This window comes from Hibiscus syriacus, unplaced genomic scaffold (assembly GCF_006381635.1).
Source record: "Hibiscus syriacus cultivar Baekdansim isolate YM2019G1 unplaced genomic scaffold, ASM638163v2 tig00110206_pilon, whole genome shotgun sequence".
NCBI classification, from domain to species: domain Eukaryota; kingdom Viridiplantae; phylum Streptophyta; class Magnoliopsida; order Malvales; family Malvaceae; genus Hibiscus; species Hibiscus syriacus.
In genome coordinates this window covers 2,875,277-2,891,978 of record NW_024062627.1, presented here as the reverse complement: position 1 = coordinate 2,891,978, position 16,702 = coordinate 2,875,277, and the positions used below count along the sequence as shown (strand labels likewise).

Sequence of the window (16,702 nt, the reverse complement as noted above, 5' to 3'; positions counted from 1 at the left end):
ACTAAACAAACGAACGCGAACACCTTTAAAAATAAATAAACAAAATGAACACTTGCCGAACATGAAAACTTTTAGAAATAAAACAAACACGAACAAGACTTTGTTCATTCAAGCTCAATTCATTTACACCCAGACCTAGATTTAAAATTGGTCCTCAAACTTCAATGGAGATTCTTTAAAATCCAAAGCATTTAGTTAAAAACTTTTTAACAGTAGTAAAGGAATAGTAAGTTTGGGATATGATCAATTGATCTTAATTTTTAGAATAAAAATGAAGTCAATAGCATCATAAATGCACCATGAGGAGGTCTGATATATTCTCTGATGACTTTGAGACACGTAACTTTGAAGAACTAATAATAGCAAGGCCCACAATAGAAACTAATATAATTCAAGGAAATATCATAGGAGATCTTTAGCAAGCCTCATTGGCTTTTCTTTGAGAACAGCAACATCGATGTTCGGTGTAGTCAGCAGATGATGATCTTCCTCTTCCTCGCTCTCTTCCATTAACGATGATGCAGCCGAACCTGATAATTCGTCATCTGCATTCAAGGATATCATAACAAAAAAAAATGAAAAGGCAGTCTGGCTCAGAATTTGACAAAAGTTCAATGTAAGAATCTGTAGCCCTGGATAATTGCTTTTGGATAACTGCTTTTGGATCCATCTCTGTTGGTTTATCCTATCCCAAATGCAGTACAACTTAGCACATTTTTTATTATAGCCTAAGTTAGCAGAACAGATCCAGCGTTCTCAGGATCAAGAAAACTACGAGCATTTGAATCATTTGCAAGCCGATTATAAACTCATCTGATTCAGTCATTCAGCAGTGCATAATACCTAGAATAAACTTGGTGAAACTTATGAAAAAACATGATAAAGCTTACCAGAAAATGCAGGACGATTGGGAGGATGTCGAACTGCTGTCACTTGAATGCTTTCAGGAAGTAGACAGTTACAAAACGAACCTGAAAGTCGAATACCTCGTTGATCAGATGAAACAATTGCATGGACTACAGAATCCACAGTAAAATATCCTACAAGTGTACAGAATCCACGGTTAAATATCCTAGAAGTGTTGGGAGCTATTCCATCCAATCCTTCAAAAATAAATTATAGACGTGATATTCCCCACACAAGACAATCTAACCATGAGAAATACTTTTAAAACATGCAATATGAATATGAAATCAACTGCCATTAGAAGCTATCTCGTAAGGTACTCAAATACAACAAAGATTCTTTGATCACATGCACACAAAAGAGCAAGCAATTTTCCCACCTAGTCGAGCCAGCCTATTTACCCATCCAGGAATATGTTTTCCAGTTAGCTGCATACACACGTCATCAGTGAAATGGTTGCAATTCTTAGCAATCAAATGATATGTGTCCCCTTGGTATTTATACGAAAGTTGTTCCATAAATAACCGGAATTCCGAACAAGACATGCCGGTGCTGCCCAACAATACCGATCGTCTGAAGATGAAACCAGGACAACTTCTTGGTTCAACTTCAAACACCCCACTTGTAGGGTACTCGTGTGCTCCAAAGCCATACTCCATCCCATGCACTGATTAGAAGAATACAGGGCAAATTAAATTAATCCAACAGATTTTGAAAACAAAAATCAGGAGAATGTAAAAAGTAAACATTTTCTTTTAATACATAACAAATCATTATGTAATGGGGAACTATGAACAAACTTTACAAAACAGAGATGATAGCAAAACTAGATTAATTAATGCCATCAATGTAAAGATTTAAGCTACTCCAAATGGTAATCAAATTGCATAACGAATTTGCGGCCGAATCATATATAGACACTAAGAGTCTTTAAATGAAAACCCACATTATATCCTACATCGCCAGCATGTCCAAAGCTATTTATCAAATAACTAAGCGTCAGAAACTAGCAATGGCAATCAACTTACAAGACAAAATCATCCGCATCTAAGCAGCAAAATGAAGTTCGCAGAAGGAGAAAAGGATGATACCTTCAATCCCAGAGTGGAATATACCAAGGCCGAACCAGTAAAGGAAGTTATTTATAGGTGTGAGATCATATACATTGAGATACAACAAAACGCGATTGTTTCCTCCATTGCTTTGCTCCTTTGTCACACTTGAATCTGATGGAAACAACCGCATTGTCCCCTTAAAAAAATTAACCTAATATTCTTCAAACTTATATCACAAACTCCTCATCCTCTGCACAAAATTAAAAAATATATATGGGTTATATACTAATACCAACATGATGTCAAAATTCAGTAATTATACAAAAAAAATCTCTACTACTTAGCACAATGTCGTAAAAGTAGAAACTGAAGCAGAAAAACCCCAGAGAGTAGGAATCGCTACAAGGCTGAAAAAGAATGGAAAAATAACAGATTTTGAGTCTAAAATTTTAAGGGTTTTTCTTGGAAACCCGAAGAGAAAAATGGGTAACTAAAAAAATAAATTAATATAGTGAAAAACAGCAACAAATCACATAAAGATACAATAACTGAAAGCATACGAAACGAAATATGGGGATAGGGGGAATTGAAGCTTTGTAACTTACCTGAGAAGATGAAAGAGAGAGAGCGCTAAAACGAAACAACTTTGAGGCAGAAATCGAAAAAAGGAAGAGAGATTTTCAAGTAATTCAATTCAGGCAACTCTCTTGATCTCTGGAGAAAGAGAAAAAGGGAAGATGTTGAATCAAATGATACACTTTAAAAGTGAAAGTCGAAACATTAATCCTGGTGGTGGAGGAGATACAGGCTATATAATTCATCTAACTCCATTTTTCGCAAATATTTTGATCCACTTTTGATTCACTGTTTTAAATAGTTGAAATTTAGAATCATTGTTTTGTTTGTTTTTTTATTTAATCGTCCTTTTCCTTGTTGATCTCTTTTTTGTCAGATTTTAACTTTTTACTTAAAAATTAAAGGTAAATTGTATGATTTCATAACCGGATCGGTTAGTGAACCGGTCATACTATTGGTTTATTAATTTAACCGGTTGAATCGGTCTGATCGGTCGGAAGAACCAGACGACGTCATAATTATTTAAAAAATTAAATAAAAAATACCAAAAATATTTAATAAAAAAATAATTTTTTATATCACAAGTTATATTCGAAGCAAGTCATAATATATATAAGTTAAAAACCATAAAATCAAGTGAAACAAAATGATTCAAATTAACTACAACATAATATTTAAGGTAAAACATATTAAATAATAAATATAATTATATAACTATAATTAAAAAATAATTTTGAAGCTAAAAAAATCATAACAAAATGATATTGTTTGGTTTAATTTTTTTTAAAAAAACAATCTCACATGGCTAAGAAAGATAGAAGAGCATCCCAAAAGTCTAAAGAATAAAAATATGAGAACAAAACAATCTCACATGGCTAAGAAACATAGAAGAGCATCCCAACTAACTTCTATAAATAATAGAGTTAATTTGACATTCAAAATCATGGAGCCTTTTGGTGAGCATTGAGTGAACTATTCTTTCACTTCAATCAAGCTTGAATTTTAAGCTTCAATCAAGCTTCTAAATTTTTTTTGAGTTCAAGTTTTTTCGAGTTCAAGTTTTAATATTATATTTCGAGTTCGAGTTGAACTTGATAATTTTTAGCTCGTGAGTTTGAGTCGGGTTGAGCTTACTTTTAAAGTTTTCAAGTTCGAGTCGAGCTCAGCAATACTCGAGTTCGACTTGGCTCGTTTAACAAGCGACGTCGTTTGGTTTAATTTTTTTTATAAAAAAAACAAAATTGGTGGTTTTTTCCGGTTTTCAGCCGGTCCGGTTTGAACGGTTCAGCGGTTCCGGCCGGTTCAATAGTAACGGTTCAACCGATGTAGATTGAACTGGACTAGACAGCGGTTCCCGGTTGAACCGGCCGGTCCAGTCCGATTTTCAAAACACTGGTAAATTGTCAAAATGGTAACTTTTTTATTATTTCTATTTTTATCATTAATTTTTTTTTAAAAAATTTGATCACTTATATTATCATTTATAATATTTTGGTCACTGTAATATTAAATATTGTTGCCCATTAACTAAGTATTGACTAGACACAATAAATTACAAAATAAAATATGTCATTTACACATGGATTTATATATAAATATATATATATATATATATATATATATATATATTATTATTATTATGAAGGCGATAGGTTTTGTTCAAAATCTCTAAAACAAACCCTAAAAGCCTTCGGTGTTCTTTCGTAAAGAAAATCGAAGAAGTTGAAGAAGGAGAAAACAGATTAAAAAGAAAAGAAAAAATTATGGAAGTAGAGAGTGAAGTATCTATTTGTTGTTGCGGATAACGAGTTGGGATAGTCATTGATTATACTGATGAAAATCCATGTTTGAGATTTTTTGTGTGTAAAATTTATTGTCTGATTCTTTGCATGGTATAATATTCTTGTTATTGCTCATGTAAGAGTGGTCATTCTTACGAAAACTAAGGAAATTGAGTGGACAAGATTGATAAAATGAATTTGTTGGTTATGCATTTGATTTTATGCGTGCTAACTTTGTGGGATATGAAGTAATGTAATAGATGAGCATGATGGTGAGGATTTAGGGTTGCTTAAGGTATGATAGTTGGTTTAAGGTTCAAGGAAACAATTAATATAACATTTCTATTGTAATATAGTACATTTTATTTGTTTTTAAAAGAACCTCTAAATGTTTTATAAAGTAAACTAAGACTTGGTGAATTTTAGAAATGATTTTGTGAAATTAAAAAACTATGAAAGAACATGATTAAAAATAATTTGAGTAAAATTATTTAATATAAAGATAATATGATTGTATCATTTAATTAAAACTTTGTTATTTCCCTTTTCTTTTATACTATAATTTAAAATTAAAATAATTATTCTAAATGTCAACATCGTTTTTCACCCAGACGGGGAAAAATACCGATAACGACTCAGAGTTTTCTATTTGAAAAGATTTACCGAAATGTGAGGAGCCGCAACCAATCATTTAAGGTGAGATTAGGACACCATAAAAACCTAGTAATTTTAATAAAATATTTTATTTTTATTAAAATATCAAGTTTTGGGGTCTACGAAAATCCAAAAATCATGTTCGGGAGTCGGTTATTCGTGGGGAATGATTAACACCCCCATAAGCGCCCAAAAATTGGTACCTAGTTGGTAACCCTATATTTAAAATCAAAAATGTTGAGTTCGATCTTTATTTAATTTGAAAATAATTATGGATGCAAAGTTTGAAAAGGATATTCGTTTAAGACCGATAGCATTTTCTCCCAAGCGTAAATGCGGGAGATCAGCTATTGTGCCTAATAACCGACTATTGCCTTGTTTTTAGAAAACACAATGCAGTCTTTGAAAAGGATATCGACATATTTCAAGAATCAACAATATTCACTCCCTGATTATACTGACGGGATATATATCATTAATTCCCTAATAAGTGAACATTGTCTTAGGATTTAAAATAAAATACAATCAGACAAAATTTTATTCTTCCTAATTAAACTAAAAGTACATTATTTCGAACTTAAAGTGTCAAATTATGAGAATTAAGGAACCTAGGGGCATAAACCTAGATGTGTAGGTTCTAATATTATTCCTATTTGATTTTAATCAATTATTAAATCGAATAATTGAGATGGTCCTTCGAGCATTTACGCGAGAGCCGACTCGAATTATCCCCTAAATTAAAAGATTTGTTTGAAATCTAATCTAAAATGGAGGCTCTAATTAACCTATTTAATTATGTCGATATTAAGACTCTAATTGAAATTCGGGGACTAAAAGGTCAAGATCTAAAAAGACCGACTTCTAAAAGATCTAAAAGCTTAGGACCTAAATTGATAATTTATAAAGTTGAGGACTAAATCTAAACTAATTATTATCTAAATTATTAAACCTAGAGTTTTTAGAAAATATTAATTATTAATAAATTTTAAAAGACGAGCAATCGATTCGAGTAATTGGACATCTTATGCGAAATCTCGACTTGAATCACTCCCTGATTATTAACTAAAGTGTCGTCCTAATTTCTAAATTTGATTCGAACATTAATTTAATTTAAAACTAAATCTAATAAAATAAATTATGAAACAAAACAATTAATAATAAGCTTAATTAAAATAATTAAAACAACAAATAAAAAAATGAAAACAATAAAAAAACAACATAAAATAAAAAAAAATAAGTACAAGGGTCTAATTGCATAAAATCTAATTACATTGACTAAAATGCAAGAAAATAATAGTTAGTAACTAAATAAGAAATAAACAGTTATCAAAATGTAAGAATTAAAATAGCAGTAGCTAAATAAAAAAACTAACAGTGACTAAATTAAAATAAAACAAAACAGAATAATAAAATTGTAATAAATTAGAAACGAAAGGTCCAGTGACCAAAATGTAAAAACAAACTAAGTTTGGGGACTAAAACAATGAATTTACCAAACAATTAAAGCATGCACAACAAAAAGGTATAATAGCACCAAAACGTAAAAACACGACAAACGTTCAGGTATTTAAAACGCAATTAACCCATTAACGGCTCCTATATATGTCATTCTTCCTCTTTTTTTTTCATTTTGAACCAAAAACCCAAAAAAATTTGGGAGAGTTCTCTAAACTCTATCTCGCCTGGTTTCTGGCCAGCCCATTACTGGTCACCGATCTGCCTCTTACCGTCGTACACGACGGTCGAAAATCCCAAATCGTCCTGAAACGCTCAAAACCTCTGGATTTATTTCCCTAAAGCCAAACCGAAGTCTAAAAATCACTAAACCCCCCCCCCCCAAAAATAATGCGACACTTCAACTCCCAAACCTCCGATCATCGACGAACCAACCCTTTTTCGAAACCCCCCTCCCAGGTAAAATACTCACTCTCCTCTCTTTTTCTTTCCCTTTATTCAGTGTAAAAAATAGATCTAGATAAGTTTTTTTACTTGCTTTTTTATTCGAAAGAAATAAAAATAAAATACCTCAAAATTTATTGTTTTTGTATTACTTCTGAAAAACGGGGAGAAAAAGAGACCCCTCTCTTGTTACATGGTTCAACTTTTATAACTGCATTTTACATAGGTTTTAAAATAAAATCCTATATCTGATGAGTTCCATGCCTTCTTTTCTTTTTGATGTTTATGAGATGATGGTTGTCACAGTTGGTACAGATGGGAATAACATGGAACAGTAGCAGCAAGGACAGGCGTCGGTAGCAGCTACCTAGAGCTAGGTTTTAGAAAACCCTAATTGGGCAGGATCAGATCGAATTCGGGTCGAGTTGGATTAACTGTTGGGTCGGATCCGAGTCTAGTGGGCTGTTGAATTGGGTCGACTGGCTGCTGGCTTTGGGTCAGGTCGCTGGGTCGGTTTGTTAACTGTTGGGTCATGTTGTTGGGTAGTATGGGTTAATTGTTTGGGCTTGTAGTGGCCTATAAAAATGTAACTTGTATAATAATAATAATAATAATATTTTTTTCGAGACCCGGACAAAAAAATAGGTATTTACAATTGTCCTTCTTTACACATTCTTGTGTGAACAAGAATATGACAAAGATGAAAAATATAATCAATTTTTGTTCAGCTCTCTTTTTTGCTTGGAAATTTGATATGTTTGGGCTTGTAGTGGCCTAAAAAATGTAACTTGTATTAAAATAATAATAATAATAATAATAATATTTTTTTTGAGACTCGGAAAAAAAATAGGTGTTTACCGCTTCTCTCTTTGCACATTCTTGTGTAAACAAGAATAGAGCAAAGATGAAAAAAATAACTAATTTTTGTCCGGTTCTCTTTTTTCCTTGGAAATTTGATATATTTGTTGTTGGGGACGACCTAGAAATGCTGTTTTTGAAAGCAAAAGTTGTTTGCGTTATAGGACTTGCTGTGAAGCTGCATCAAATTCAATGTAGTATTATGGTATGTATAATTTTCTTATATAGCATCTGTTTCTTCTATTGTGTTTTTGCTTTAGTGTATCTAAACTTCTAATCTGAAAATTTTAGGAAACAATGGCGAATTTGATGACGAAGTTCAGAATGGCTTCCAATTAACCCTTCAGTGAAGGTGCTTTTCCCGTACCCTTTCAAAGTGCTTCGACCACAACAAATGAACACTCCCAAAATCCATTCGGAAACATGAATCATATGGTATCAAAGCTAGCAGATCCAACATCTCAAGGCTTGCACGGAACTGGAATTATGAGCAGAGGTTCGGCTTATGAAAAAGAGTCACCAAAATCTCCCGCTGAGACATCTTTTGGAACTCGAACAGAAAAGGTTCTTAATAGTTTTTTGCAAAATCCGATTTTGAAGGAAGATGGAACCAGGCTAAATGAACTAGTATGCAAGGTTACCTTTATGCTACATGTGCATGTGGCATGTCATTTCTATAAAATATTATGGAGGTCTATGGGTTTAATTTGCACAATATGATGCTTAGATCCATTGGTTTTACTCTAAGAGAACATCATTTCACTTCAGCAATTGAAAGAGTATCTGGGAATGGAAAGCCGCCAAAAGAACATTCTTTTAACATGTGACAAGCTGTTGCATTTGTTTTGGTTTTGTTTATCAGTGATTGCAGCTGGCGGCAGCAATAATTAACCAGTTTTGGTTGTTTTGTAGGCCGGCCGGTTACAAACAGAAAACAACATGCTTCACCTGATAATGCTCCTTATTTGGTTTTGTCCTCTGCTAAGATCATTGATTATTGGCATAAATCGACCGTAATCAGATGTGACATTTCGTGAATGTTGGACTCTAGCAGTAACCATATCTCGAAAGGATTTATTCACGGTAGATGTTGCTAGGTTACTACGCACATTTGATTCATAACGACTCAATAAGAATCGCTAGTGAAGTATGTTCATGTTTGTACTCTTCTTCTTGTTTAGAATTGTTTTAGTTTCTACTGAAATTTCTACTTTCGTTCAAGTGTTGAAGCATCAGCAAAATATTGAATAATTTATGAAGGAGAATCAGAAGCTTCATCAGATACTTATGGAAGACCTGAAAATACGACCCAGCAAGTTCCAAACCAGTTACTCGAGTAAAACAAAACCTCCTTGTTCAGAATGCTTCCATTACCGAAGGAAACAAAGGAAAAATAGACGATGATGATTATCGATTGATCTTCTGTTTCATTCGGACTCCAACAACAACTCTATTCGATTTTCTATGTACTATTCAATTGTAGGCCAACAAACCAATTCATTTCTATCTAGAAATCTCGACAGACTTGACAGAAATGGTTGTAAAAGGTTGTTTTTACTCCAACAGGACTTTCTGAAGAAATAAAGAAGATACAGACAGGAGAAGTAAATGTGTTGGTTGTTTCTTTCACTTTTTCAGTAAATGTTAAAGTAGGTATCATGTGATTTAGTCTGTGTAGCCATAACTTCCACTGGACTTGGCTCAACTTGCCATTTCTTCACTCTCTCATTATAAAACCTAAGCTTTATCCATTAACAGTACATTTCCATTAACTGAATTTTACAAAGGTTTGATGAGATAGATGGTATCTAATTCGTTGGTTGGGAAAGCATCCCATGTGCCCATCACTTATATACTGAAAATTGCTTGTCTTTTGAGTTTCCAGGTCCACTTTACAGACTATCATCCATACATTCTCATTTTCGTATATAGAATTTGTGTATTCATATATTCATATCGGGTTTAAGTTAAAGCTTTTGCTCCACTAAAAAATATCTCAAATGATCAATTAAATAGTAACTTTAATAAAAAAAATCAATATTTTGGCCCTCAGCATTTCACTTTAAAGTAAGATGTCTCTAACATTTGACTAAATAATCACTTTGGTATCTTCTTTTTTTTCTTTTTGAGTATTTAAGCAACAATATTTCATTTTAGGATAAAAATGTTATATTTTGGAGTGCTTAGACGTATCAAGTGGTTTTAGTGGTTAAAGAGAAGATTATTCTCCCTAGAGATCCTAGGTTTGAGCATCTGTATCTGCATGATGTGTGGTTTCTCACTAGGTTAAGAAAGTTTTGAACATATACTATTTTGTAATCACCCTAGACTATTACTATAGAGGAACTTTTTTGCCCAAAATGAAATATTAGAGACTAAATTGTTCTAAAAAGAACATGAACCACAATAATTATTTAACCAAGTCTTAGATTTTTTTTTTTTGAAATTATGATTAAAAAGAAATGTCAAGTTTCCCCGCTTTCTTTTCCAAAAGTTGAATTAATCTTCATCTCTCGTAGCCACCCACTAAGTCACCTTACCTTTTTCTTTCCCCAAAGGTTCATTGGCATCTCACATTAACCACCATTTACTTTGTCCATTTTATTTAGCAAAAATCATATGGATAACCTTATAATTACTTAAAGATTTAACGCTAATTATTACAGTACGGAAAACAAACAAGGTTCACAAAGTCTCCCTTTATTCACGCAAGTCAAAATGCTAAAAATCCATCGTAAATCTCCAAGTAGAAAGACCCCAACAAATCACAAATTCAGCTCCAAGAATAAACCAGAAGAGAGAATAGATGAAGCAAAAATAAATCGTACAGAAATAAATAGCTTAGTTTACATAAAGTAAACATAACAAAAGATGGAAAATTTTCAGCAAACTTGGTGTGTCCTAAGCCAAGAGTGCCACAGCTCCAAGCAACGCTAACAAGGACATGCTATATTCATACATAGAAGCAGCCAAACTCGGTGAGGACATAACCGGAGGCGTAGCCGGCGCGTTTTCGGGGGAGGAACCGGGTGATCCAGGGGGAGAAGCAATAAATGGCAAAGGAGCCATTCCCATGGGTGAAGGTGGTGAACTCATTGATGGGATTGGTGCCATTGGGGTTGATGGAGACGGTGTAGGAGCCATTGATGGGCTTGGAGTGGTCGGAACCATGGGAGGAGGGTTAGACATGGGTGACGACGTTGGAGTCGCGGCTGGCGGAGGAGCTCCGCCGGTGGAGGGTGACATCGCTGGTGATGCTAAGGGGCTTTGAGCTACCGAGTTTGATACCAAAACAACAAGAAGAGTCATCGCGGTTATAACCTGGAACTGAGTCATTGAGCTGAGCCTGGGAGAGCTGAGGTAATGAGTTGAGTGAGGAATACCGGAGAGTCCTATAAGGTTAATTATATATAGAGGCATTGAAGAATCTTTTCGAAATATATAACATTTGATTGAATAATTATTTTAATTATTTTATATTTTAACTTTAACATTTTATTTTAGAAAAAAAAGACCTTTTTGTGAATAAAAATTATTAGTTAATAAATGATTAACGTTTTTAAAAAAAAAAATTTATCCTAAAATGAAATATTAAAAGTCAATATATTCTAAAAAATAATGACTAAAATAACTATTTAGTCAATTATTAGAAATAATTTTACCCTAAAATAAAATATCAAAATTTAAATACTTAAAAAAGAATATAAATCAAAATAATCATTTTAATAAAGGTAATTCTAACATTAGGCCAAATATTAAAGTGTTAGACATTTCATTCTGCACGAGGCATTAACTGAAGCGTATCCCCCAAAGGAATTTGTGGTCTCTTTTCGGGTTTGTTGTGGAGCACTTAAGTGGGGAGACATTCACGAAAAAAAGATACGGTTCAACAAATCCAACCAAAGTTACCAAAGTTTTTTATATGTAAATCGAGATAAATATAAAATAATATTTGTTTAAATATTTTTAATTATTTAATAATAAATATTCTTATTTTATATATATAATACTGGAATTCAGAATCTCAAAGTATAACAATAATTCTTTGATTATTGAAATTACTTGGTTTTGACTTACGATTTTTTCTGTGTATAATAACAATAATAATATTAATCGAATTATTTTGTATTTAATTGATATAATTTATATAATTGATACGCTATTAACTCAATGATCTATGTTAAGCATAGAAGATAAAAGAGTGAAGAGGATAATGTTTGTTTTGATGGTTAAGAATTGTTTAAAGTCTAACATTATAGAATTTTTTTTATAAATATGTAGTAAATACAAAATAGTATCTATTTAAAAAATTTCATTTCTTTGACAAATGAAAACTCATATTTCTATATACGTGATGTTAAATATGAGACCTCAAAAAATACAATAAATCTCTTAACATTATAGAATTCTTTTATTCCAAATGAGACTTGGAATGCAATTTTTCCTTTTTTTTAGGGTTTAATAAATTACATTTAATTTGAGATGAGATGAGAATATTTGTACGTTTAAAAATAAAATAAGAAAAAGCATATTATTGGAGGTTCAAGCGTCTTCCATTTAAGATTAGATGCTTGAAGCATTGGAACCAATCACACTGCTTTTAAATAAAACCAACGCGCTATCATGACTATATCCCAACTACGTCATAAACCACAAGTGATTCATTTTAAATTTTTTTTTTGGTACAAAGTATTATATGTTCCAAGTAATCTTAATTATTTAATAATGAATGCTCAATTATCTTTGTAGTCAATGGTGCTTAAACTCATAACCTTTAAAAACAACAATGATTCTTTTAATTATTTCAATATCATATTTTTCAATTAATTATATTATTTGAGATGTTTGTTTTTCGAAAAATATTGAGATAAAGCTGGCTCACAAATCTCCTACTCATTCGATTTTTTTTAAGTTTTTTTATAAGTGGAACTCATAAAGTGGTTATGTGATTAAAGAGAATATTGTTATTCCTTAAAATATTGAATTCAAATAGTTGTGTCTGTAAGATGTGTGTAGGGGCCAAACTATACATTTATTATAGCAGGGTTAAAGTATTTTTTTTATTTTTCATAAACGCCAATTTCATTTTTTAAATTAAGGGGACATGATAAAATTTTCTTTATTTATTTTTAAAAAAAAATATATTTTTTAATATTAATTAATATTTAAAAAATAATAATTGGCGGGAACCAAAGCTCCCCTTGTCCCCCATGATATTTCGCCCTTGAGTGTGTGTATTGTCAATGATTAGTAAAGATTCTAAACATATACTATCTTATAATTAATTCATACCGTTAAAATTTGCGACTGCTGAGTATATATCACGAGAGAAAAAAAGGCATCACGAAATGAAAGAAACATCCAGCGAGAATAACGACTACATTACACTAACATGCTTTAAAGGATTGTGCGTTCATCTTTGCTGAATTCCAGATTAAATTGGTTTAACTCCTCGCATAACAAGGGCTCTTGATTAGCAGGTTCACCATGTTTTGTGCTCCCTCACTAAACTTAAAAGTTGACTAAACAAACAACAGTCATAGATGGATCCAATTATTAGTGTAATGGAGCTTATTATGCGAAGAATGTGTTTAATCAAATTGGAATTAAACCTGATTAGTCATAAAAGATAACTTTTGAACTTAGATTAAAAAAATCGAAAGTGTGATTAGCCATTGATGAAAAAAAGGGTTAAATTTTTTTATTTATTTTTCTTATTTGGACGAAAGGTTAAAGTGTCATATCACCCTTCTCTCATCTTTTTTATCTCATCTTCATTCTTCAAAAACTATAGAATTTAGACATTGCAGGGTGATCTTTGACATTCAAATCAATCATATGAAACAGAAGGAGGAAAGAATCATCATCTATATCCTATAAGCTTCAAGAAAAGTTCACAATCTCCTTCAAAGGATAATGTGAAGCTACTTAAGGGTTTTGAAGAGTTCGAACTTTGAGAAACTCTCTTGATCATTTCCATGGTGTTTACATATTCCAAACTCATATTTTCTTATTCCTCTAAGCTTTAGTTTAACTTTTAAATTCATTAGGTTCTTGTTTGATTAGTGAAAGAGGTGGGAAAACCTTCAAGTACTAGATAAAATGAGAAAGTGAATATTAATCAAAGGAATTTCATTTTGCTGTTAAGCTTAGTCTGAAATGCTTTTTGTATTTCATAAACTTTATACTACGTATGTCGGGTATTTTGAGTGTTAAGTGTGTTTTAATGATTTTGGTGATGATTTGATTTTAAGAAACCACAATTGATGTTAAATGATGATTTAAAAATTCCATAAGCCATAATAATCATGCAAGCCTTAGAAATATATATACATATATATTATATAGTTAGAGAAATTTAAAAAATTGAAACCAATTTGTATCATAATACTATAAATAATTACAATTTAATTTGTATATGAACTCGACTCAGCTCGAAAAAAAAATTCAAATTAAGTTTGAGTTATAAAATACAACTCATCAATTTGATTAACTCAATTTTTTTGACTGAAATCGATTTAACTCGATCGAATACTCACCGTTAATGATATACACACCGTCATTCAAATCCGGAGAATCATTGTTGGCATTGGAGTAGAGATTGTATTCCCGGGGTAAATATTTCTTTTGTTAACATGCCTAATTGTAATGATAACCATAAGATCATTTCCTTTAAAGTTTATGTCCATTTTCTGTACAAGTTAAACAAGGATTAAAGGTTCTGTTTTCTTTAAGTTAAGATATAGAATCTTCACTTTAAAAAGTCTTCTAAATTTCTTTAAAAAAAAGTAGAAAATGCTGCTCTAAGCCTGATTTTTTTTATTAATTTAATTTTAATGATTATAAAATAGTATTTATTCAAAAGATTTAATTATTTGACAATAAACACGCAAATATTTATATAGATGTCGTGTTCGAACTTATAACCTTTAAGATAATTGACCTTAACCATCGAAGTAATTTGATAAAAATAAAAATAAAAATAAAAATAAAAATAATATTCAAACATTATTATTTTATTTTATATTGATGTAATGATTAACCTCACGTCCCAAATTGTTATGCGTCATGATTATGGAACTATTAACTATTATAATACACGCCAAAGTTTACTTTTAAGAATAATATGTGTAAGTCAGAGTTGCCTCATATACCTTTATTTGCTTTTTCATCAATTCATATCTTACCAACCATCCATTCTAATGATACAATTTCTTTAGTATACAAAATTAAGGATAAACATTTATTTATTTATTTATTTGAAAATTTTAAAACATAAACAAAACTTTTTTTGGTTAATATATTGTTTTAATTCATTACAATATTAATTATTTTTACGGTAAAATATACAAATGATACATTGACTATAGTGTCTTACTTTGTCGAGCCCTTTAAGTATTAAAAATTATAAAATGATCCTCCAACTATAGAGCGTTGTTTTGTCGAGTCCCCTAACTATTAAAAGTTAAAAATAGTCACTGACTATTCATATGTTCCAAACTCGTCATTTTCTGTTAAAAATTAGTGGTCGACTGAGCTAGATGTAAACATGTTTACTGAGTTTTGATGAAATCTTATCTAAAAACTATTTGAGTTGTATATTGTGGATCAACTTTCTATTTATATTATGTCGACAAGTGAGCGTTTGAAAGCAACGACAGTGTCAATAGACATCATTAAAAATATAATTTTATCTTATCACAATCAATAGATTAACGTTTAGGTCAGACGGTCTTCATTTTTTAATGGAAAAGATCGAGTTTGGAACATATGAATAGTTAGGTGACCATTTTATAACTTTTAATAGTTGTGAGATTCAACAAAATAATATCCTATTAATAAGTTTATTTTTTATTTTTTAATAATTAAAGGACTCAACAAAACAACCGTACGTGTACTTTACCCTTATTTTTATTAAATGCTTACATGAAAGTTTATGGATGTATCGTTTACATGACGGGTTTCAGAAAATGAAATTGGCTTTTTCATTCCATTTTTTTACATTTAATGTGATTTTGCACTAATTTATCATTTAAAACCAACAAATCATATTTTTTAAATAAAACAAATCCATATCAAATAATGACATTGAAAACCAGTTTTTGTAATAAAAAAAGTCATATAAATATGAGTATTTACTAATTTAAATTAATTAATTAATAATATAGTCAATTGACTACTGATTTATTAGTGCATGATTTATGTTATTAAAACTTTTGCAGACATAGGTAGGGGTGTTCAAATGGGTAATTATGTTAACCGATCAAATAAAATTATCCAAATTTCATTTAACCGATTTTTTTCATTAACAGTTAATCGAATCGAACTAAGTTCAGTTAATTGATCGATTAACCGAATCAACCGAAATTTATAAATAATATATATATATATTAAATATTTAATATTTTTGTTTATTCGATTAATTTGATCGATTAATTCGGTAAAAACTGAGTCAAACACCCTAAAGCTAATATATATATATATATATATATATATATATATATATATATAATATTAAGTATTTAATAATTTCGGTTAATTCGGTAAATTAACCAATTTCAAACTGAATTAACCGAAAATAAAATTTAAAAAAAAAACCTTGAACCATTAATCGATTGAAAATTCGGTTCGATAAGTTAATTCGATTTTACCCGAACTATAACTTTTTTTCCTATACATAGGTTTTGAATTCAAACGTAACTTTTTTTCCTACTCTTATAATACTAATAACACTATAAAAATAAATATGAAAAAAATAAAATATTAATATTAAATTTCTAATTTAAATATACTGAAGACCAAAAATAAGATTTAACTTTCTTTTATTAACATTAAAGTGGCAGGTAAGAGTTTATTTTTAATTTGTGCCACGTGGATGGGTCCCATCCCCAGGTTGTTACATTAGAACCGGGTTGCACTCCATGTTATATTGACATGTGTCAACATTTATTTCCTTCCTTTCTCCTCCAAAGC

General features: G+C 30.7%; 1 protein-coding gene and 1 long non-coding RNA gene across 2 annotated transcripts; one reads left to right on the top strand and one right to left on the bottom strand.

Annotated features, from left to right (window-relative positions):
• Window positions 1-240: 240 nt before the first annotated feature.
• On the bottom strand, window positions 241-2,763 carry LOC120219298 (deSI-like protein At4g17486). The gene is made up of 5 exons (XM_039216118.1): window positions 2,567-2,763; window positions 1,998-2,211; window positions 1,286-1,573; window positions 891-971; window positions 241-545 (listed from the first exon to the last, which is right to left on the bottom strand). The coding sequence occupies exons 2-5, from the start codon at window positions 2,149-2,151 to the stop codon at window positions 403-405; spliced, it is 666 nt and encodes a 221-aa protein (XP_039072049.1). The 5' UTR covers window positions 2,152-2,211; window positions 2,567-2,763; the 3' UTR covers window positions 241-402.
• A 5,145-nt stretch (window positions 2,764-7,908) lies between these two features.
• Window positions 7,909-8,673, top strand: LOC120219336. Its single transcript, XR_005525291.1, has 3 exons — window positions 7,909-7,934; window positions 8,021-8,356; window positions 8,642-8,673. It is a non-coding gene; the product is annotated as an uncharacterized LOC120219336 (long non-coding RNA).
• The last annotated feature ends 8,029 nt before the right edge of the window (window positions 8,674-16,702 follow it).